Genomic DNA, 22,884 nt, shown 5'->3' on the forward strand with positions numbered 1-22,884 from the left:
GGTATTGAGTTGACTGTTTTTGTGCCATTGCTTGGTTTAGCTGTATCTCTCTCTTAAGACAGCGATGTGTTTGGGGCAGGGACTCTATCTGGGCAAACTTGTCACCTCCACAGCACCTGGTTCCGAGCAGGCTGCCAGCACATACCTGTTCAGTATGTAAATATGGAGAGTCGTTCCGTTGATTTTTGACACTGGATAGAGATCGGCTCTATATTTGACCTTAAAATAATCAGCATATCCTGGACAGCCTACTGTACTAGATGCAATTTTTATCTGACTTACAGCTCTATCACTTAATCATTTTTGGCACCTCCATTTCTTCATCTGTTTGGTTAAGAAAATACTGATAGAACTCAGTGAAGATGAAATGAGTAATATAGGTGGACAGCCCTATCTGGTATCTACCGCCCTGGTGACCTAAATATAGTAACCTCTTTACTATAGTTCCTAAAGGTTTTACTATGTGATGGCTCTGCTATGACTTGGGTTAAGTGTCCTGCAAACTCAAAGGTCCATGTATTAAAGGCTTGGTCTCCAGGATGATGCTTTTGGAGGTGGGGCCTCGGTTGCTGGAGAAGGGAAGCATCCTTTTAAAGGGAATGTGGGGGACTCCAGTCTTGTCCCCTTTCTCTTGCTTTCCAGCCATGAAGTGAGCAGCTTTGCTGAACCACATGTTCCCACCATTAGGTGCTGCTTTCCACAAATTCAAAGCAACAAGATCATAGACTAAACCCTCCCAACTGTGAGCCAAAATAAACCTTTTCTCTTTGTAAGCTAATTATCTCAGCTATTTTGTTATAGTGACAGCTGACTGAAAGAGACCCAGAACTGCATTTGATCCCGACTCATATATCCCATTTATTCTTTCTGGAGACAGTGAAATATTTAGTCTTAAGACCAATTTCCAGCCAAAAAAAAAAAAAATGCTTTAAGATTTCTAAAATATTTTGATGCTAAAAGAGGTGTGCTTCAGCTGTCTGGAAAATTTGCTTCTATGGAAAAAAAAATTTTTAACAATACTGGTCATTTCTATTTTATTATTTTTTTCTGGCTGAAAGGGTTTTACATTTATTCAAAGTCAGAAGGAGAAAGGAAGTCCAAGAACTACAGGAGAGTGATCCGAGTGATTTATGCCTGATTTTTAAATACAGCGTGTGTTTATACATGATTTAAAACCCAAAGAAAGCATGCTTATACAATTGTGTGCAACTTTAATAACTCTAGGCCAATACACAATGGAAACAATGTCTGGCACCTGAAAATATTCCGTGGGACAACAGCCAGTGCAGGGTTCTTGGTTTGGATGTTACAGCCATATTTCATAGTCTGGCTTGGTTTCACTTTCTATGTGGTGACTAATGGTCTTCAGTTGCTGCTAAGTGATTTTGCAAATTTCATCTATAATTCTGGCCTTACAATTACCCAAGCATGTTTTCTGCAAGTTAACTTTTATACTATGCTCCAACCATATGCCTTCAACGTTACTAATGCAAATGTCAAAGGGGAGAGAGATGTCCACACCATTGGTATCCATGAGAATACTGGCCACCCCACGCTGCTATTTTCTAGTAATAGAAGCTTAATCTCAGAAGATTACGGGAAGTAGTTTGACCCCAATTCCAGGCATGCCTCAAAAGAAAAACTTTCATTCTCCCTCGTTTTGAGGGTACTGTTGGTGGCACTGAAGCAAATGTGGGATATATGGAAAACACTGAGCTTAGAGTCACACCTGGGTGACTCACCTGGTCTTCACTAGCTATGTAACTTGGGCGGGCAGCTTGTGTTCTCTGAGCCTCCAAGGTCCTTATCAGACAGAAGCGCCCCCTCCCCAGGCGTGGTGAGTGAGCGGATGGTGAATATGACATGCTGTCGTGACAGCGAGGTAGCTGAGTGAAACAGCTGGGGGTGAAAGCATGAAAAAGCAAGTGCACAGCACAACTCATCTGCAGCAGCCACCTCTGTCCATGGGAAGAAGCAGGAAATGTCAGGTGCTGCAATTCTGCCAGGATGACATTTGCAAAGCAGGCACCCTCTCTGTATTTCCCCAAAACTCATCGTGCGCAGCCTCCACCTCACTCCTTACCCCCTACTTTCAAACACATCTCAAATCCATGTAGAACAAAATATAAGGTCTGCCAATCCTAGAGGCAAAGGGGCCAACGACATGGGGCAGCTTGGCTCAGGCCTCCCCCTGCGACACTCTGTCTCTCTAGAGCGGTGGTACATGGAGCTCGGGCATTGGGACAAACACATAGTACTTTACTTTATCAAGCTGGAGGGAGAACTTACTTGAAAGGGGACATGTGGAAAGCTTAGCCAGCCCACACCTAGGGGACACACCTGGGGAAATAAATTAGCCATTTCTATTGCACATCTACCCACGGTGCAGGTCTGGGTCTAAAAAATCTCCCCCTAGCAGCTCAGTGGTGGGCTCCCCGACCATGATCTCCTGGGCCAGGCTCCTCTCCAGGTCCTCCAGGTCTTGGCGTACCGCCTCCATGATGTCTCCATCTTCGTACTCGATAGGGGCATCCCTGGGCATCAGGCTCTCCTCATCTTGGTTGCGGCTGCCATCAAAGGCCGGCTTGCACACGTACACTAGGCTGTGGCTGGGGAAAGACAGGGTGTGTCTTGGCAAAGCAGAGCTGTAGCTTTAGGCGTGCATGCCTGTGCACGAGGCCTCTGGTCTCACCCGAATACCACCTCCTCTTACACCTCAACAGGCTTCACTTCCTGTCAACATCTTACTGAAAGAAGGTTGACTGAGGCAATGTCTGCAAAGGACAGCAACCCCACGCCAGCTGCAGGCCTGACTTACGGTGACTGACTCGGCTCAGCAGCCCAGACACAAGTCCTTAGGTCCCTGGGGCCTGGAAGTCCAGGGCCACATGGTGCCCCCTCAAGCACCTGCCCATTTGGGCTCCAGTCAGGAGGCAGCTTGAGAGAGGACCACGGTCTAGGGCCTCACACACACACCCTGGTCTACTGCATACATGGGGGTGCTGGGTCTCTTGGGGAGGAGGAGAGGAGAGGAGAAAGGGAAGTTCTGTCTGCCAGGCCACCCTTGAATCTCCTGGGACAGAGGTTGAGTAGAGGCACTAGGAGGACAGGAAGATGTGTGGAGATATTGGCCAGGTCTGAGCCCCATGTTCATGGTCCAGTAGCCTATGACACTGCTGGCACCCTCCCCTTTGGAGACCCACTCCTCACCTGCCTATCTGCCAGCAACTTCTCCTCTGCTTGTCCATCACTGTGATGGGCCTAGGGTCTTCCTCATCCCTCACTCTTTTCCTCCATACCCTCTCCCTGGGTCCGCCACTTGGAAGGCTTCAATCACCATTTAGAAGAGCCCCAGATCTGTACTTCAGAGTGCCCCAAACTACAGAGTTGATGCTGGCTGAACTCCTCCACCCTCAGTACCTATTGGATGGCACTTCAGGTGCAGGAAGAGCAGGAAGGGCCTCACCTATGTGGCTGGCAGAGGAGGCCACTGGAACACGGACATCGACCCAAAGCTCCATCAGGCTCCAGCTCCCAGGTGATGAGGTCCAGCAGCCGGCTGGCAGGATCATGGCAGAGCTCACCTTCCACAGGCAAGGGTGTGCACACGGGAAATAGCAGGCCTGGAACCAGCAGAGTCAGTCACCATAGGGAAGGGCAGAGAAATGAGTGCAGCCTCCCTTTCCTCCCTCATCCCCAAGGTGAAGTTAGGATTGAAGAAGCGGGAGAAAGAGGAACAAGAATGGAAGAATGCAGTCAGAAGGGAATGGATGGTGAGAACTAGAGCAGCTAGGGAGGTCTGCCTGGGTTTTGAGGTCCAATAAGCCTGGAGAAATTAAAGAGTGAAACAGAGGCATTGAAGCCGTGCAAAAGCCCGAGGTCAGTGCAGCCAAAAAAGTTGGGGCTGACTAGTAGATGGAAAAGGAGGGCAGCGGAGCTGGGACAAATGTGACCTTGCCAGCAGGAGACAACAGGAGCTGCTGTGGGTCCTGGGGAAACAAGCCCCTAACAGCTGCCATCCAGGAAAATCACTGGGAGAGCAAGTGCTGGGAGGACCAGGGGAGTGGGGAAGGCCGAGCTTGGGAGGAGTTTTTGGAACAAAGAGGGCATATGCTGCCTTCAAGTGGAAGAGGCAGTGAGAATGGAAGCCGTGAGTAGAAGGGGGAGTCACAGAAAGAAGGCCCCAGGGCCAAGGCTACCTTGGAGCCTCAGAAGTAAGTGGGTGGGAAAGGCGTTGTTGGAACCCCACGCATCTGAGGGTGTTTCTCCTGCCCTGGGCTCACGCCTCCTGAAAGAATGTACTTTTCATAGACATGGACAGAGCAAGACAAAAAAAAAAGAGTCTTCCCATTTAGACAGAGGTGGTGGGTGTGCACACTGTGAGCACAGAGGTGTCTACCTGGTGGTAGCAGACTGTGGCCCCAGCAGGTAAGTTTGCTGGAGCGTGGGACAGACTTCCTCTGCATCTCATAGAGGGGCCACCTACCTCTCTGGAAGGCACAGCACAGCCCAGGCAGGCAGTCCCTCTGGTTATCGCAGATGGTCCCGTTGCTACCTCTGGTGGCCTTTTTGGTGCAGTGACCCCAGACACACAGTTGGTCTCCACAGCACTCACTGTCCCGAGTGCAGAGCTGCAGAGAGGCAGAAGAAATAAGGGCGCGTTGCTCATGGACCTACAAGCCTGGCCAGCCCAGCCCAGAGATGCTGCCATTCCAGTCTCCCATTGTAGAGAGAAAACTGGGTTTCTAGGTGGGAGGGGAGTTCGTAGGTGGTAACCTGGCAAGGAGACCAAGGTAAGAATATGGCCATCAGGACATGAGGAATCAAAGCACTGGAAAAACAGTGCCCAGGGAGGCAGGTGTCTGAATCTTTCCGGGGTATCTTTGGGGTTTCTTCCAGGACTTGTACGTTCTCCCTTTCAATTACACCCAGGTCAGAAAGGAAGGTAGCTCAGGTCACAGGAAAAGACAGAAGCATGACTCTAATAACCCAGTAAGTCAAGACCGAGCCAGGAAGACCCAGGATGGGATGGCATGTGGGTTCAGAGGACCTACAGCCACTCAGGGAATGGTGTTAGAGACCAACGTGAGGTCCCCACAGCAGTCCCCAGTGACATGGGGAGATGCGGGAGGCATTCCAGCAGCTGCCATGCTACAAATGGGTCGAGCAGGGTAACAAGAGTCCCTTTGTTTTCCCAACTTATTATAGTACTAGGTTATTAAATCATAATAACGGAAATGACAAGAAAGGCTGTGAGTCCCAAAGCCTTTTGACTTTGCCCAAAAGGCCAGCTGAATGGAGGGCAGGGTTTCCTTTGCCCTGGCCTCATGTTTCATCTCAGTGACACCTGCATTGGGGGATTGCTCCACCTCCTGGCTCCTCCCTCTACCCTCTCACAGGGAAGACTGGGAGAAAGACCTGGGGAGGTGAACTGCAGACCCAGAAGGAGAGGGGTGATCATTGTCTCTGCTGTGCGTTCTAGGGTTTGTGTCTTCTAGGACAAAGGCAAAGCCTGGTGTAGGGCCTCCTTTTCTCCCCTCCTTCACCTTCCCTGCCATCCATGAGGAAAATAATATGACCAGATATCATGGGGTGGCAGCAGATCTGCAGATGACCTGCTGACATCCCAGGCTAGGATGACGTCCTGGTCACTCCAGGAGTCTGCTCCTTTGGGACCCCTCCCCATCATTGAAGGGCTTCTCCAGGCACTCCAGCTGAGAACCCCTGGGGCCCCTGGCCTTCTCCTCCAGTTCCCATGACCCAAGTACTGCTGCCCTGGAGAACCCTAGGCAGCCTCACCATCTGCTGGTTCCGGCATGGCTGGCAGGTATACTGGAAGCTGGCGAACTGGCAGTACCTGGTGGGTCCACAGTCCTCATCAATGATGCATTCCTGGGGAGGGACGGAAGGGCAGCTTTGTGCATGACATGCAGGGCTGGAAGGACAAACCCTGTTTCATCCCAGGTTCAGGTAAAACATGGGCCCAGGACACTCAGGAAAGGACTGCAGACCTCAGCCACTCCTGACACCAGCCTGGCTGGTGATGTTTGGTGTCTGCGTCACCCACAGTGCAGGTGTCTCTGCCCTCTCAAGCTCCCCCAGGGCCTCAAGGATCCCATGCCCTAGTCACACAATTGCTGCCTGTGTGGAATCTTGGGGAGTGCAAGGCCTCGGGGCTGGTCTTCAGTATGGAGCAGATGGGTTTAATAAAAGGCGCTAATGAGTTCCAGGCCCTGCATGACTGCACAGGAAGGGCTGGAGGCCAGGCCCGGCAGGCTCCGCTGCCTGGGAAGACTGCAGACACTGCCCCACCAGCCACCTGCCCTGGCGGCCACAGTCAGTCCACGGGGAGCTCACCATAGAAAGGCATAGGCAGCTGCCAGCTCTGAAGAGAGAGTTGGGTGACCAGGCTTTGGCCCTCCCAACCTAGATGCCTTGTCTCCACTCCGTGAGGGAAGGCAGGGCATCTGTCTGTCCCTGAGTCAGACCTATTGTCATGCTCCAGACCTAGGCGCTGGCAGCTTCAAAGCAGGGAAATGAGGGCAGGACAGAGGGGAAACAATGACAAGGACAACCATTTATTGACCCCCTTCTAAGGGAGAATACTGCGCTAGACTTGACAGCCCACATCCCAGTCAGCGATACCCCCTTGCAGAAGACGGCCTTCCCCAAGATCCCAGTTGAAAATGGAGGCTCAGGGAGGCCACAGGGTTTCTCCAAGAAGAATAAGGTTAGTTCACAGTAGAGGGTCACTTTCTACCCGCAGCCTCAGATGGAGGCGCTCAAGGATCCAGATGTGGCAATCAGATATGGGAAAGGGTCCCCAGAGACCTGGTGTTCTGGGTAGCTAGAGACCTGGGGCCCTGAGCATGTGTGGGCTGGGGGTCAGCAGAGAGACCCCAGCCAGGTGACCGAGGAAAGGGGACATTATCGTCAGGAAGTAGTGGCTGTCCTTGGTCCAGGTCTGGGTGTCTCCTGGCCAACTCTGCTGGATCTGAGAAGATGCGTATTTGATTCAGGGCAGCTGCAAGCCTGGTACTTAGTGTGACACACCTCAGATATGGGTTTGGGTTGTGCTCTGTTCACCCAGCCAGGAAGACCACAAGTGCCACGGACACTGTCTTCCCACAGCCCCCTCTGAAGGATAACAGAAAGACCAGAGTCAAGGTGCCTATGCTAAGCATGTATGAGTCACCATCACACAGCAGATTCTGTGCTTGGCAGGTGCTTCAGACCAACTCCCAGAGTAACAGAAAAGCAATTTAACTCTTCACTGTGATTTCTCAAAAAAAAAAAAAAAAAAAAGTCAAAGGAGATCCCATTGCCTGACGTCCCAAAAATGGCCTAAATTACTCTCCCACACTTCTCCCCAAGAGTCCTGCTCAGCCGGACCCAGAAGCTGTGATCACACTGCAGGGTACTGGCAGCTCAGTCCAGGACTCTCCCTCCCGAGCACAGAAGTGGATACCTTTGTGCCAGTGACCTATTCAGCAACCCTGAAGTGTCAGGAGGCAGGCCACCAATGTTTTTACTGGTGAGGAAACAGACAATGAGGGGGTAGCCCAAATGAAGGGCTGAGCTGGACACTGGCCTCTCAGTTTGCTGAACCCAGGATCCCACAATGGCAAAAAAGTCCATGAGGCTGTAAGTATAGCCCGTCTGTAGTCATTCCTTGGTATCCACGGGGGATTGGGTCCAGGACCAATCCCCCAACCAGATGGCCAAGTCACAGATGTTCAAGACCCTTATGTAGAATTTGCATATGTCCTCTGCACATCCTCTTGTATACTCTAAGTCATCTCTGGGTTACTTACCATACCTACTGCAATGTGAACGCTGTGCAAACCACTGCTGCTACTGTATTGTTTAGGGATTGATGACAAGGGGAAAAAAGCCTGTGCATACTCAATACAGATGCAATGCTTACAAAAATATTTTCAATCCGAGGTTGGCTGGATCTGTGGATATGGCCAACTATAAATCACAAGACACTCAGCCTGCCATGCCTGTGTATGTCACCCATACACAGACTCAACTCAGGCAGTTCAGCCAGAAGCATCTGACTGTTTCTTCTAAAGCAGAAGAACAAGTGAATGGAGATGAATGGAGAGGGAGGGGTGACATTCAGGAGGGAGGAAGAGCCAACAGGCACATTTTGAGGCAATGAAGACACAAAGGTGACTGTGAGAAGGTCTCTGCCCTTAAGGAATTCATAATTCAATTGGAAAGAAAATAGGAAACAAGCAGACTGGTAGAAAAGGAGACAAAGGGTACAGAAAGACAATTTATAGTAGCAGAAATGTTTTTGCCTCTTCAAGATGTAGAAAAAGATATTTGACCTGGTCAATAGTCAAGAAAGTGCAGTTTCGAAGAGCAGAACATCATTTTTTATCACACAGAATGAAAAAAATGTAAATGACTGATCTCTGTAGCAGGCAGAACAGTTCCCTGTCACCAAGATGTCTGCATCCAACTCTCTGGAACTCATGGATCTGCTGAGTTCCGTGGAAAGATGGAAGTAAGGATGCTTTACCACTTCCCTGAAGATGGGGAGAGTATCTTGAGCTATCCAGCTGCTCCTGGTGTAATCACAGGGGGCTTTAAAAATGAAAAAGGGGGATAGAAGAAGGGTCAGTGAGATGTCACAAAGGCTCCACTGGTCATCGCTGGCTTTGCAGATAGAAGAGGCCACAGTCTAAAGAACAGACTGTCCCTGAGAGCCTCTCAAAAGGAAAACAGCCTTGTCCACACTGCAATTTTGACCCAGAAAGACCTATGCTGGAATTCATAAAAAGGTAAGATAATCAATCTATGTTATTTTAAACCACAAAATTGTGGTTTGTTACACACACCATCAATAGGAAACTAATATAACATGCCATGTTGATGGGGTGAAGGAAGCAGACATTGCCAGGTACTGTGGAGGTAATTAAAATAGAACTAACGATATTCTACAGGCAATTCATCAGCATCTATATGAAGAAACCTAATAGATATGTCCTTTGATCCTGCAATTTTCCTTCTAGGTGACTAGCCTCAGAAATACTTAAGTCCAAATAGCTGAATATAAGGATGGTTATATAAGGGGAGCAATGACAGAGGTGACTCCATTTTAGATGAAAGAGGCACTTGAGAAACAATAAGTTCCCCACAAAAATAACAAGCAACTAACCAAAATAACAAAATGCAGCTGCAAGACGTGGACCCCAAGGCCAGAGCAAGCTAACCAGATCTTCTTGGAAAGCTCAGTTCAGTAAGGAGAGGGACAGATAGGTGGCTGAGTTCAGCAAGAAGCTGACTCAGCGCCAACCAATCATAAATATGGTTTCAAGGTAGAATAGTTGGACCTAAGCTAGTTAATGCTCTATGTCACCTGCTAGACTTCCACCCCTTAGGGTGCTGTGCTACCTTTTCAAAAAACTTTGTGCTTGCTTTACTCTTAACTCCTGGTCTGTAGCATGAACTTGCTTTAACTCCTAACTGCTTGTCTGGCACCTTCATTCATTGACTGTGCCAGGACACAAACCCAAGGAACAACAGTCCAGACCAATATCAGTTAAGGCTACACCACTGTATTATTTGTACTCAAGAAAAAACAGATGTGACCAATAAGAGGGAAGTGATCAGTACACAGTCATTTCATGGAAAATGTCTCTGTGTGGACATTGAAAAGAATGAAGTGGTTCTTCGCATAGTGATTTCTACACTTTATCAGTAAATAAAGTGAGCACATGTCAGAATTATATATCCTACTTTTGAGGGGCATGGTTTACTGGGGCTTTAACTCAGATCCTCAAACTTGTTAAGCAGGCACTCTACCATTTGGGTCATGTCCCCAGTCCAATATATCCCAGAATAAAACCATATATGTGCCTGTGTCCAGCACATGTCTGGCACATAACAGGCACACAATGGATATGTGTTAAGAGCATGAAGCCACTTGTGGGCTACTGTGGCAAACACACCACCAAGCACTAATCATTAGCAATGATTTGGGAACCAGAGCAAAGAGCATACACAAATTCCACTCATTTGGCTTCTCATTCGCCAAGTCTTTACAGACTGGAAATTTTTATTGTGTACTTCCTCTTCTAGATCTTTAATTTAAAAAAACACAAAGTAGGAGCCCTCCTATTCCAGTCCTTCACAGCTCTGCATCATGACAAGAGCCTGCTCATCCTCAGGGAGTGTCCTTTCCCCCACCCAGCAAATATGCATGACAAAGCAGTCCACCTCCCCACCCCCACACCTTTCCCCCACCCTGCAAAGCCACAGTGAGAAGTTTGCTTTTTTCCCCAAAGAATGGAGAAAATGGGGGGGGGGAGGGGAAGGGCATGGAAGCTTGTCAAAGGCCTATGAACAATCTGAATACAAAAAGCTCCTGGTTTCCTTGGCCAACATGTTTTTAATACCTGTAGAAGCTATCAAGAGCTCTGGAAGGCTACTTTCACTCAACATTCCCTAGCAAATGCTCAGTGGTTTTGTTCTAATAGAGCCTAGCAGGTCATCTGTGGAAGACGCGCAGCCCTCATTCAGCAAACCCTAGAGACGCTTTTGAAGAACTGCGACCATGCTAAGAAACCTTTGAACTCCCAGATGTACAAAACTTGAATCCTGGTTTTGCCCCTTGAGAGCTATGTGACCTTGGCTGCTGATTCATGGTACCCGGATCTATGTGCAGGGCTCTTGTGTTGAGTTAGTGCTCCTTCTGTTGCCATAGCAACAGACAGCTCTCCACCTGTTCCTCCACCCCACATGTCCTTGCCTGGGGCCTGCTTTATCTGCAGAAAGGCAGGTCTGAATAACAGGGGCCTGATGCTTCCTCCAGCAATTCTGCATGTCTACCCCTGTCAACACTAGGACTGGACAGGTAGTCCTGGTTTACACCCAAAGGATGTCGACTCATGGCGGCAGCCTATATACTCCAGGAGGAAAATACTGGGGTGGAGCTCTGGTTCCAAGGAGACCAGTCCTTCCTTATGGTAAGACTGTTTGTATGGTCTATTTGTAAGAAGTCTAGAGGACCTCTTAGCAATAGGGGAAGGTCCCACATTTTCCCATGTTAGCCATAAGAAAGGCACCAGATCCTCCAGCCTTAGCAGAACTGAGTGGCTCCCTAAGCACAGCCAGGCACAGCTTTTTATTCTTCCCAGTAGTTCCAGTTTCTCTGTACTGTGCCCAATGTACAAAAAGGTCAAATGGGTCCTGGCTGGCTGAGGGGTTGAGAGCTGAGTAAGGCCTGGGGGCTAGGGTAAGGCAGGACTGCTCCACATAAAGGCCACAGAGGCTGTGGGTTTGGTGTCTTGATTCTCAGCGAGGATCCTCCAGCCTTCCTACTCTTAGGCCCTAGGATTGGAGGAGGAACTCCTTTTAACACAGAGCCCAGAATGAAGACGCACACCAAGGGCAGAACCCAGTGGGAGGGTTAAGGCTACCACAGCTATCCATCTCATTCCAACACTGGGCCCCACATAGCAGGGCCACATGTGCCCACCAAGAGGCACAAACTGTAATATCATCCCTAGACATGGCTATTATCCTTACTCGCAGATGTGGAAACTGAGATTTAAGGTGAAGGATCTGCCTAGAGCTACCCAGCTTATTAGCATGCATCCCTAAACACAGGCTTGTCCTAGGAATATCACTGCCCCGCAGTGCTGTCTTGGGCCAGGGTCCTGGTCCCACACATCTACAGAGACAGGAGGCCAAGGCTATAGCCCGGCGGTAAATGAATGGGCCTAAATGTCACTGTGCTCAGTGGCAAAAACAGCAGCATGGGTATCAGACTCCTTGGCAGTCCCAGCCACTTGCCTGTCTGCCCGGCTTTTCCCTCCCATCCTGACAGGCGGCCCAGAAGCTGATCATCAGACCTTAGCCATTCTGAGCATGGTTCCTTTGTTGTCCCAGGGAGGGAGCTATATTTAGAAGGCTCAAAGGTGGCAGGGAAGTGGACGAGGAACACAGCTTGGCCTTGGCAGGGATGCTGGGCCTGGAAACCACCCCGGTGCTTTGACACCATTCTGAGATAGTGGAAAATAAATGGGGAGGGAGCCACTCTGTGTCTTTGATTTTCCAGGTCATAGTTTATCAGAGGAGAGAGGCTCCCAGGAAGCAGAAGCCAAAAGTTTGGGGAGCTAGGGCAGAAAGGGACAAGAAGCGAATCCCTGCAGTTTTTGCGTGGGGCGGGGGGGAACAGGAGTGCACTCTTGCAGGGGTCCACTGGTCAATCTTCATTTTGCAGGTAGGAACTAGCCTCACAGCCCAAGGGCATCAGTGGAGCAAAAGCTATGATTTAGACACAAGCCCGTCACACCCCAGTGTGCTCACTCTTTCCACTGCCCGCTATGGCCTCAAAATGTCCCATAATGGATTTGTGCCTCCAACCTCCTCACCAAATTCATATGTTGAAGTTCTAACTCCTAATACTTTAGAATGGGAACTTTATTGAAGATAGGGTCATTGCAGATACAGTTAAGATGAGGTCATTACAGCAGGTCCTAATCCAGTACGATCACTCTCCTTGCAAAAGGGGGAAATTTGGAGCTAGGCTCACACAGACAGAAGGCAATGTAAAGAAACAGGGAAGACGCATCTGCAAGCCAAGGAGAGAGGCCTGGAACACATCCTTCCTCCCGGCCCTCAGAAGGAAACAACCTGCTGATACCTAAATGCTGGGCTCTTGGTCTCCAGAATGACTTCTGTTAAGTGACCTAGTTCATGGCACTATGTCACAGCAGCCACTAATACTCAGCTCTCCCTCTAAACAACCCAGTTACCCACCATCTCCTGTTCTGGCTCAATGGCTATACACATTGAGCTCTGCAACTCAGAACCTTCCCATTGGGAGGTGACAGACAGACAGGAGGCTGCTGGGAAGCACTGGTATACATATTTGGGAGGACACTGAACCTCAGGGGCCAGAACAGAGCCCTGGATGCCACCACAGTCAACCTGGAAGTCTCTGTCTCTGTTACTCCAGCCTGTGTGCTCTGTGGTTACTCAGGGTTAGGATGGGGCAAGTTGTCTGTGGTTGGCCATTTTCTGACCCCTGGGGTAGAGATGCAGTGCCAGGCCCTAAATGCTCCCAGAATGAGCACATGGGCCAAGGGGATGGATTGACCAAGGTCCTGATACTCTTAGGGCTGGGGCATGCTGGGACTGGGGTCTTACAGGGCCAAAATGGCCAGAGCTTGATCTGCTTCCGTCCCCATTGGGCTCCCACTCAAGCCCCCTTCAGGCTGTGTTGCTGTGTTGCCACTCTGCTGGAGACCTTGTTGCCTGAGTGTATCTGAGTCCATGCAGGGGTAAAACGCAGGTCCTAGAGCTCATGTCTGGTTTCAAATATAGGTTCACTTATAAGTTACGTGACTCTGGGAAAATTATTGAGTCTTTGTGTGCATCAGTTTCCTTATCTATTACAAAGAACCTTCATGAGGCTGCTGGACATATTAGAAGGGATGCGTGGTGCCTCTATCACTTACCTCCTAGAATGGTGCTTACTCAGGGCAGGAGCTGCAGGGCGGCCTCAGGAAGGTTCCAGCAACCTGCCAAGCTTCCATTGAGCCAATGGATCCATACGAGCAATGAACACTTTTTCCACTGAAAAGCTCAGAACATCAGGCTTGAGTTCTGAGTAAAGAGCCCTCAACTGTTAAGGGCCAAGACAAATGGAAGAAAGATAGTCACACAGAACTGCAGGAGGGCACAGGACTGGCCAACCAACCAAGAAGGACAAGCAGGCAGCACAAGCCAAGAAGCATAAACACAAAAATCAATGCCAGAGGCTACACCCCACCCATCACATCCATCTCATCCTCACACCATCTTATCTATTTTACAGACAAGGGAACAAGGACAATGAGATAAAGTCATTTGCCAAGATCATGGGTAAATAGCAAGGCTTCACTCAACCCCAACCTAGAGCTCCATGGAGATAAGGGTAGGCACTAGTTAGGGGGCTGGGTCCCCTAAACTGGCTTGGTATAAGGTGACTGGAGGGTCAGAAAGGATGCCCAGAGGGACAGCAGTGGAAGGAGTTCCCTTTCTTCTAGCAATTTCAAGTCAGATCTAGCTGACTCCTGGCATCCTTTTTACACCTTAGAACCAGGCCAGTCTCAAGAGCCTGTAAAATGCGCATCTGTCTCGACACAGTGGGGTGCCTCCAGCCTTTTTCCTGCAGGCTATGCTAGAAACTGTCTGCCAGCTTGGGGTGGTCAGGCAACCCCACCAAGGGTCTGGCAGCCCTGTGAAAAAATCCGGGCAGGAGCCTGGAGTTTGTGCCAGCCATTATTATCCTCAAATGCCAGCCAGTGTCTGCAAAAGCCTGGTTGACTGGGGCTGCTCCCACCAGTTCTTTCTCCCCCAAGTCACATGGCACAGTGAAAAGGAACACACCCCACCCACGCTGGGCTCTGTGCACTGAGGTATGGCACATGCCTGGCTCCCAACCGGTGAGGGAGGACCTGGCACTGGGAAGCAGTCTTGAAGCCTTCTCTCTCCTCCTTCTCTCCCTCTAGTCCCCATTGTAATCCAGCCCCAGACCTGGGGTTCCTCACAACCTCCTCTCCAAGGGCCCAAGGGTCCTCAGGAACAAAGAGGGCGTGTTCCATAGAGCAGCCTGCTCCATCCTTCTGGGACCTTGTTCTGCTGCCAGTCACAGAGCACCAGCCCACAACCCAGGCTCACAGAGCTGCCCACCACATTCTTGGAGCCTGAGTGGCTGGCACCTCCTCTGCAGAACATATGCAGTTAATTCCACAGGAAATGTCTTCACACGCCCGAATCTAATCAGCTGCATGCCTGTCACTGGCTGGGGTTGAAGTGGGGGAGAGAGCCTCCCTGCCTACTCTCCCAACACATTTCCAGTGTCTTTGGGTCTGCACAGCCCCAGATCCCATTCCAAAGGCACACGGGGGGACCACTGGGCCTTCCTAGGGTCTGTCCACCTAGTACAGTCAACACTCCACCTGCAGAAGACTAGGACACTAACAGAATTTCAGATCCAAATGTGTGGATGATGATACAGTGTCGTCCTTGGCACTCCCAGATCTCCCCACAGGAAGGACCTAATCTGACCAACAGGTTCCAAAGGTTTCTTGGACAGAGGTTGGTTGGCCTTAGGCAGGAGGATGAGGAGGAGGAATGGCGGCCACAGGTGTGGCTTCAAAGACTGCCATGGAAGAAGACAAAGACAATGAGGAGCTCCTTCCAGCTTTGGGCTGCTAGTAGGCATAGATTTCCAGTGAGGGCAAGGTGCTTCATCCCTCTGTACCCTATATCCTGGTCTGGACTTCAGGGTACAGGTACAGGTATAGCTTATGTGGAGAAAGGTCCTCTGATTTATTTTTTCCTTCAGTCCTGGAGATTGAACTCAGGGCCTCCAATTGACCCACACCTCCAGTCCTTTTGCTTTTACAGATAGGGTCTTGAGTTTTTGCCAACTTAGACCATGATCTTCCTACTTCTACCTCCAAAGTAGCTGGGATTACAGATGTGTGCCACTATGCCAAGCTGTTCCTCTGGTTCTGGATGATGAATGCGATCACAATCGTAGCAGCCAACAATGACAGTATGCTTCCTATGTGCCAGAGCTGCTTTGCATTCTAGACACCAGTGCCTGTAATCTTCAAAACAATCCATCCATACCCAACTGATTCCACTGATACAACTCAGTAACGCTGGTACTATTCTTCTTAGATTTACAGATGAGAAAACCAAGGCACAAAAAGGCAAGTAACTTTGCCCAGGGTCACAGGGATGTGAAAGCAGACCAGCTGGCTCTTAACACTTGATCAGACAGCAGATGGGGTGGGGGCTAGATGCCACAGGCTGTGTCCCCTGGCCATGCCTTCCCCAGCAAGACATTCTGCCCACCAGTCTTTTCCAGTGGGGTTAAAAGAACAGACACAGAAGTGGGGGGGGGGGTGGGCAGAATCCCCCATACAGGGTGCTAGCCTTTGGATCTGGAATGTCTCCCCAAAGACCCATATGCTAAAGGCTTGGTCATCAGCCTATGGCTCATGGGGAGAAAATAGAACCTTGAAGAGGTGGGACTAATGTGGAGGAAGTTAGGGGTGTGTCCTTGAAGGGAATATTGGGACCCCAGCCCCTCCTATCTCTCTGCTTCCTAGCTGGCATGAGGTGAGCAGCTTTGCCCCACCACACAGCTCACACCATGATGTGCTGTCTCTCCCCAAGCCCAAAAATAATGAAGCCAGCTGATCACAGACTGAAACCTCTAAAATGGCATGCCAAAATAAATCTTTTCTCCTTTAAGTTGATTTGTACAGAAAGCTGACACACAGGGAAAGGCACAAGTTGTAAAGGGAGATCTTCTAATCTCCCTCAGCTGCTCAGGTCTCCTCCAGCCATCTCTGCTGTGTTCCCTCTACCCTCAGGGAGCCCTGTCTGCCCTTCTCCCCTGCCCCTGGGTCAGCAAAGTGGAAGCAGAGGTGGGCCAGACCTTGTCAGGCAAAGCCCCTCTCAGCTATTTCTGTTTCTGCTCAGGTCCCTCACTCAGGCCCACCAGTGCTGCCAACTCCAGGCTGCAAAACCCTCAAAGCATTCAGTGCAGTACAGGGAGACTTGCCCAGGTGGATCCAAAGTCTCACAATGATTCCAGGAGAAACGCTTCTAGCAACTGGCAGAGATCCATGTTCTTGCCAGATTCCCAGGAACTGAATCCAGACCTGGGTCCCTGGAGAAGGTGCTGAGAGGCCAGAAAGACACAGACCCAGCCTCACTCCTGTTCACCTTACCCTCCCAAGCTGTCATTACTGGGGCTGGTTCCTGCTGGGGGAAGGGAGTTTGGGATAGGAGTTCTGGTGATTCGAGATTCTCTTTTAGACTCCGACATGAGTGGGGTTTCCTCGCAGGCAGTGGAAAGCTTTGCTGCCCTCACAGACAGTCCCCACCTCCCCTCCAGGCCACACCTCATTCTCCACTCAGTGTGGCAGCAAAGAGGTTGCTCCAGCCACCAGCCACCCTCCCTCTCTACCAGGCCCCTTGCTGCAGCACCAGTTATCAACCTAAAACACAAACCTAATTACACACATCCCTGATCGTAGTTGTTCTGAAAGCCGCCATTGCTGAGGGGCCCTCAAGAAGAACCTATTTCCATTAACACCTAATTGGAGGAGACAGCTGCCTTCCAGGCCCTGAGAACAGTCAACCTCTTTGCGTGACACTAGCATAATAAAATAATATGACAAGGAGGGAGGGAGTGGGAACACAGGTGTGTCCCCCAGTGACCAGGGAGTGGGGGCCTGGAGTTCTGTCCCTGGGCAGGTGTCTGCCCTGATAGCACCAGAAAGTACCTGGAACCCATGAAGTGCCCTTGGACAGTTTCAGCTTTGATTTGGCTTCGATTCTTATTCACCCAGCAACCTGCAGACAACCAGCCTTGTCCTTGTTCCCCCAGGACCTTGACACCAAAGAGGGGATGACCTGGATGTGGTCCTAACATCCCTGCCACTGGAAAGAGATGTTCCTCACCCTGAAAATTAATAACCTGGCTTTTTTTGCGGGGGGAGGGAAAGTGTTGTTAAGACAGGGTCTTGCTAGGCAGCCCAAGCTGGCCTCAAACTCACAATCCTCTTGCCTCAGTCTCCAGAGTGCTACCACATCCAGCTCATTACCTGTCCAATTTTGGTCACATGTTGGTGAGGGAGGTCCGATGTACTTAGCAAAGCAAGAGGGCTGAGAATGTTTACTATCTGGATCTGCAGACCTCAGGGGACCGTCACTCTAGCAAATTCACCAAGGCTGTGAGTGCCTGAGGATGACCTTCTACCTTCTCCATTTTTCTACCGCCCATCACCTGGAATCCAACTCTATATGGACTACAAAATTTTTAGGGTAAGTTCCCAATCTGCTTGTCCTGCCTGATTTTCTGACCTCCCCAAGATCCAGATTTCTGCCTACGCTTCTAGAATCCCTTAGCACCCTTCCCTCTAGTTCAACTTCAAGGAGCAGGCACAATGTCTCCTCCAAATCAAAGCCTTCCCTGTGTCTCTCCACTGGGCAACTGGCACTGTTCTCGGTGTTCTCCTGACCCTCAGTGTCCACCCCAGGCAAAGCTGGATTAAGAGAGGAATAAGTTTGGGCTCAAAGGACCAATAGGTGTTTATAAGGCTTGGCAAGACTTATGCCAGGAAAGCCAAGATCCAGGCTGGGAGGTTTGGAAGTGACTGCAAGTGGCTCTGCTCTCTGAGGAGTGACTCCATCCAGCAGCAATGTGACCTGTGACTGGCTGGTCACTGACATCTCTGGGCAATCATAGTGGAACATGCTTAAATACTCAAAGCCCCCAACATTTCCACTGAATCACCAACCTCTCCTCCACCCAAAGTCTGTTTGGACCCAGTGACTGTTTCTAGAAACAGGAAGCAGGAGGGGACTGGAAGGGGAGTGTACTACCCCCAGTCAAAGTGTCCTAGTGACCTACTCTCTATAAACTCAACATGGAGGAAGTAGTGCTGCATGACTTTCATGACCAGGTTGTGAGGCAATTCAGCTTCAGTCTGGTTCTTTCCGTCAGATGCCTGCCCTCTGAACCAGCCACCATGTTGTGAGGAAGTCATGAGAGACCAGAACCATGGACCAGGGTCCCAGGCAGCAGCCTCTAGGTGATCCTAGCCTTAACTGTAAGTCACCCCAGGCTTCAGGTCTGAGGTCTCAGTCACTTCAGGGCAGAGATAAACTGTCCCAGAGCACCTTGTCCAGGCTTCTGACCTGCAGCGTCCAGGAGCATGACAAGTGGTTGTTCTATATCACCAAGTCTGGAGTAATAGCTAACCAGAACAGTACGTCCAAATGTGCTCTTTGCATGCCCATCTTCCCATTCAGGATCTCACTGGTGGGTAAAGCCAGTGCCTGTCAGCAGGGGCATTGCTTCCCTGCAGGTGGCCTAACTAGAAGTAACCAGAGTGCAACCATTATGGTGGGTTTGTAACCTCGAAATCTCAGGCAGTCACTCAGAGGAGAGGCCTGTCTCCACATCTCTCTGCAGGGTTACGTTATGGCTTGGTGGCTAATTTCATGAATTTTCCATCTCCACTCTGCCCCTCCTTGGCCTTCTTGGCTGCTCTCCAAGCCAAACTGGTGTGATGCTGTTTTCTTTAGCCTGGCAACTCCCTCCACTATCAGAGGTCAGGCAGGACTGGCATTTCTCTGAATCTGAGTGCATTTCATAAGCTATCAGGCCCTGTGGATGGCCAGGTAGCTGGGTCAGATCACTGGGTCAGCTTCCAGAAATTCTCCCTGTGACTCTGGTTGGTGTCTGAAGCACAGACCTCCCCACTCTCTGGGGCTGGAAGTCTATGGTGAGGGTCTTTATGCTTTCTCAAGTATATTCTGGGGCAATGTGGACCCTACAGGATTGTCACACATCTGAAGAGTTACATCCTCCTATTCACCTTATTGTCTCAGGGATGGAGTTAACAGCCCTCCTGGAAGGAGACACAGGAGTCACATCTGAGCACCTGTGACAGGCCTTCCAGGGGGAGAGGGGTGATAGGCCCCCACAGGGCAGAATGGGTCTGGGGTATCGTGCAGGCCTCCTAGGAATTGACTCCAGAAGTCACAGCAGAAATGTCCCTCATGAGAGTCCGTGTGGCTCTGGTCTGAGGAGCTGCACCTGCTTCCCCCACTCCCTGCCTTCTCTCCACACTGGGCCACCTTGGTCTGCTCTTCTTCATCTTCCCGTTCCTCCTGTTCTGGCTTAGGGGGAAAAAGATGAGTCTGGCTCACATCTTCATACACAGCCTGCATCCCTTCATCTCCAGTCCTACAGGTCTTGGCCACTTTGTGCAACACTTGCACTCAGAATTTTACCCCAGGCAAACAATACTCAGTCTTGGAGGGCAGCAGAGCCACTGTCAGAGTGGCTGTGTACTGAGCCTTCATGTTTTTATGAACAAGGGGACACCAGGTCAGTTCTCAGAGGACAGGTCAGGAGGACGCTCCAATGTGACCGTGGCAGATGGCAGGCCCTCAGCTTTGTGTCTCCCCCCATCAGAAAGCTCCATACACAAGCTAATGAAGTCAACTTTCTTTCAAACACAGCCATCAGGAGAATTACACTTACTCACGTTCCCAAACTGACCTGCACCCCCTCCACCACGGAGCTGGAGTGGTCCAAATGACTCGGTTGGTTCCCTCCTCCATCCAAAAAAGGTATAATGGGGGATGAAAGTCCACAGACAGTTGCAAACATTGATTTGTGCTGTTCAGCAACTGCACAGAGCAGCAGGGTTCTCAGAGGCACATGGCCTCTGCTCTTAGTCTTTGTCCATCCCAAATACTTGGGACCGGAGCCTTCAGTAGATGAAATCTCCTCTCAGGAAGAGTGAGATTCTAGCGGCTGTGGCATGTGATCCCTCCTGACACATCAGTGGAGTCAGGTCTGCAACCTTCCAGCTGGGCGGCAGAATGAGCTGTAGCCAGAGGCCTCGGGCCTCCTCAGAGGAACCTTCACTGAGGTTGTGAGCAGCTGGAATCTGTCCAGACTCACCAGCTATGCCACCTGGGTGTCAAGTGGCAGATCTAGGAGGCCCCTACATTTGAGATGAACGCTCCCCACTCCCAGCATCTCCAGGCACACATACCCCTAGGTCAGAATTTTTTTTAATTTCACTCAAATGGTTCCTCTCAGTTCTTAGGGTTCAAACTACCTGAGAGGAGAGGCTGGCATTACTCAGGGAAATAGGGTTGAGACCCCTCTACAGGAGTAGGGATCCATTCTGGTAAAAGAAACAGACATCTCTTCAACAACCTCCCTGCTCTCCATAAAGCCATATCTATCTGAGTCACCAAGAAGCCCAGTGTGCACACTGACCACTGTCCTTTTTAAAAAAATAAATAAATAGTCTTAATATTTTGTTATGGGCCTTTTTGTAGTAAGATGAAGCCTGTGAATCCCTTTTTAGAATAGTGCATTAAGATGGGTACAGAAGGGCTAGAGGAGCAGCTCAAATGGTAGAGTGCCAGCAAGCGTGAAGTCCTGAGTTCAAACCCCAGTACCACCAGAAAATAAAAAATCTTTTAGCCCAGTGCCGGTGGCTCATGACAGTAATCCTAGCTACTCCAAAGGCAGAGATCAGAGGACCACAGTTCAAAGCCAGCTCAGGCAAATAGTTTGTGAGACCCAATCTCGAAAAAAAAAAAAAGGGCTGGTGGAGTGACTCAAGGTGTAGGTCCTGAGTTCAAACCCCAGTACAGCAATAATAATAATAAAATTTTTAAAAGACTGGAGGAAATTTAATGTAAAAGTTAGTGGAAATAATGATGCATTTCTTTTTACACAACTTCTGAGCAGAAGTCAAGGTTAAGCACCACTACTTCATTACCAATCACCCTGTTTTAAAAATACACCCCAGAGAATTCCCTCAACTTCCTTAAAAAAAAAAAAGTAGGAAAAAAGGAAGAAAATTTAAAGCAACACAAAACAAAAACAAAGTTGTTTTCCTCTGCACCATATAGAAGAAAAATTGTTTCCCAGCCCTTGGGGAGGTGGAACAGCTTGACAACAGCCCAGGCCTCTCCTGAGCTTCCAAACCCCTCAGGCTATTTTCCTCAGCAATTAGTCTCCCTCCTCCCTAATGCTACCCACAGAGCTCCTCCACAGCCAGAACTAAAATCAGGAGCCTGGAATTTTTTAACTTTTCAAATTGAGCCACTTAACATTAATGAGTCTGGAAAAGACCTTAATATGTTTAGGTGGCGGAAAGATCTATGCTTTGATCTCATCTTGCTCATCAGTGGCAATGATGTACTTTGCTTCACCTTCATGGGCTAGCAGAGAACATGGGGTGCTTCAGTTCCAAGGGGAAGGCCATGTGCAGATGACTGGAGCATACCCAGGGTCCTGCCTCACACCCCCATCCTGTTCCAACCCCCCACATGCTCTACTTACTGATTAGGGTGTTGGCAGGAGTGCAGGGAAACACATAAATGACATGGTCACACCCTTCCTGGCACATAGTAAGTGCTCAGTCAATATGCATTCTCTTCCCTTGCTCTCAACCTTTGAATCCTATAGCGGAGGGGAACTGCTCTGCCCAAGGCAGCACTGAGTCTGACTGCCCGCCTCCCGCTTAGCCTGCCTGCTACAGGAAGGGTGTCCTCCCTGGGGTCTGAGGTCCCCAGGGACACTCTTGGGAGAAGCAGGACCCTGGAAGAAATGGGAAAAGCAAAGGCTGCTGGGTGGGGACTTGTGCATGTGGGGTGGAGCCTGTCCTATTGCTTCACAAGCTTGGGAAGGATGGAGTCGACTGGTCTCCTTCTCCCTAAGTCCCTCAGGATTTCCTTGGCCTTCCTCCATCTTTGAGTCTGAGTATTCTTGCATCTTAACCACTACTCTCTGCATCTTGAACCTTATTCCTCTTCTGGAAGGCTCTGAATTATGAGACTATGGAAATTTCAGGCTGTTTTCCCTGTGGCTACATTTTCCACACATCACGTCATTGAAATGAATCAGTGGCCAATATCTTCAGACATGGGCACACGCCACCCACTTAAAGTGCTTTCTGCAGTGCCAGCCAATAGCAAGAACAAAAGAGAAGGCATGAGAAAGTCCACATCTTCCTAACCTCTCTCCTCTGATGTCCCCTCCCACGATCCCAAGGCACTCTGCCATCCCTGGGAGAGGAAGATCCCTGTGCACATTGTCATGAGTGGTCCTTCTGCAGTGCTAGTGTCCATTTTGGGTGGGTGGAGGGGTTGGTGCTGCTCAATGACTCTTGGTAGAAATGACACAAGCTGCAATCTTGTGGTGAAAGGTTTGGAAAATTCTTTAAACAACCCAAAACTATGGCTGCAAGCTCCCATGACTTTTTCTATCTGAAATGTATCTTGTTATTGACATAGCCAAAATTTGTATCTGGA

The 22,884-nt window shown here is 49.8% G+C and overlaps 1 protein-coding gene across 2 annotated transcripts in view; it reads right to left on the reverse strand.

Annotated features, from left to right (window-relative positions):
• Positions 1-1,017: 1,017 nt before the first annotated feature.
• The window catches only part of Dkk3 (dickkopf WNT signaling pathway inhibitor 3), a 42,495-nt gene continuing 20,628 nt past the window's right edge, over positions 1,018-22,884 (reverse strand). For both annotated transcript variants that reach the window (XM_020166358.2, XM_074041483.1), the window contains exons 5-8: positions 5,800-5,892; positions 4,487-4,631; positions 3,467-3,623; positions 1,018-2,609 (exon numbers count right to left, since the gene is read on the reverse strand). In XM_020166358.2, the coding sequence (XP_020021947.2) occupies positions 2,375-2,609; positions 3,467-3,623; positions 4,487-4,631; positions 5,800-5,892 (630 nt within the window). In that variant the 3' untranslated portion in view covers positions 1,018-2,374. The remainder of the gene's footprint in view (positions 2,610-3,466; positions 3,624-4,486; positions 4,632-5,799; positions 5,893-22,884) is intronic.

Source organism: Castor canadensis, chromosome 1 (assembly GCF_047511655.1).
Source record: "Castor canadensis chromosome 1, mCasCan1.hap1v2, whole genome shotgun sequence".
Classification (NCBI taxonomy): Eukaryota; Metazoa; Chordata; class Mammalia; order Rodentia; family Castoridae; genus Castor; species Castor canadensis.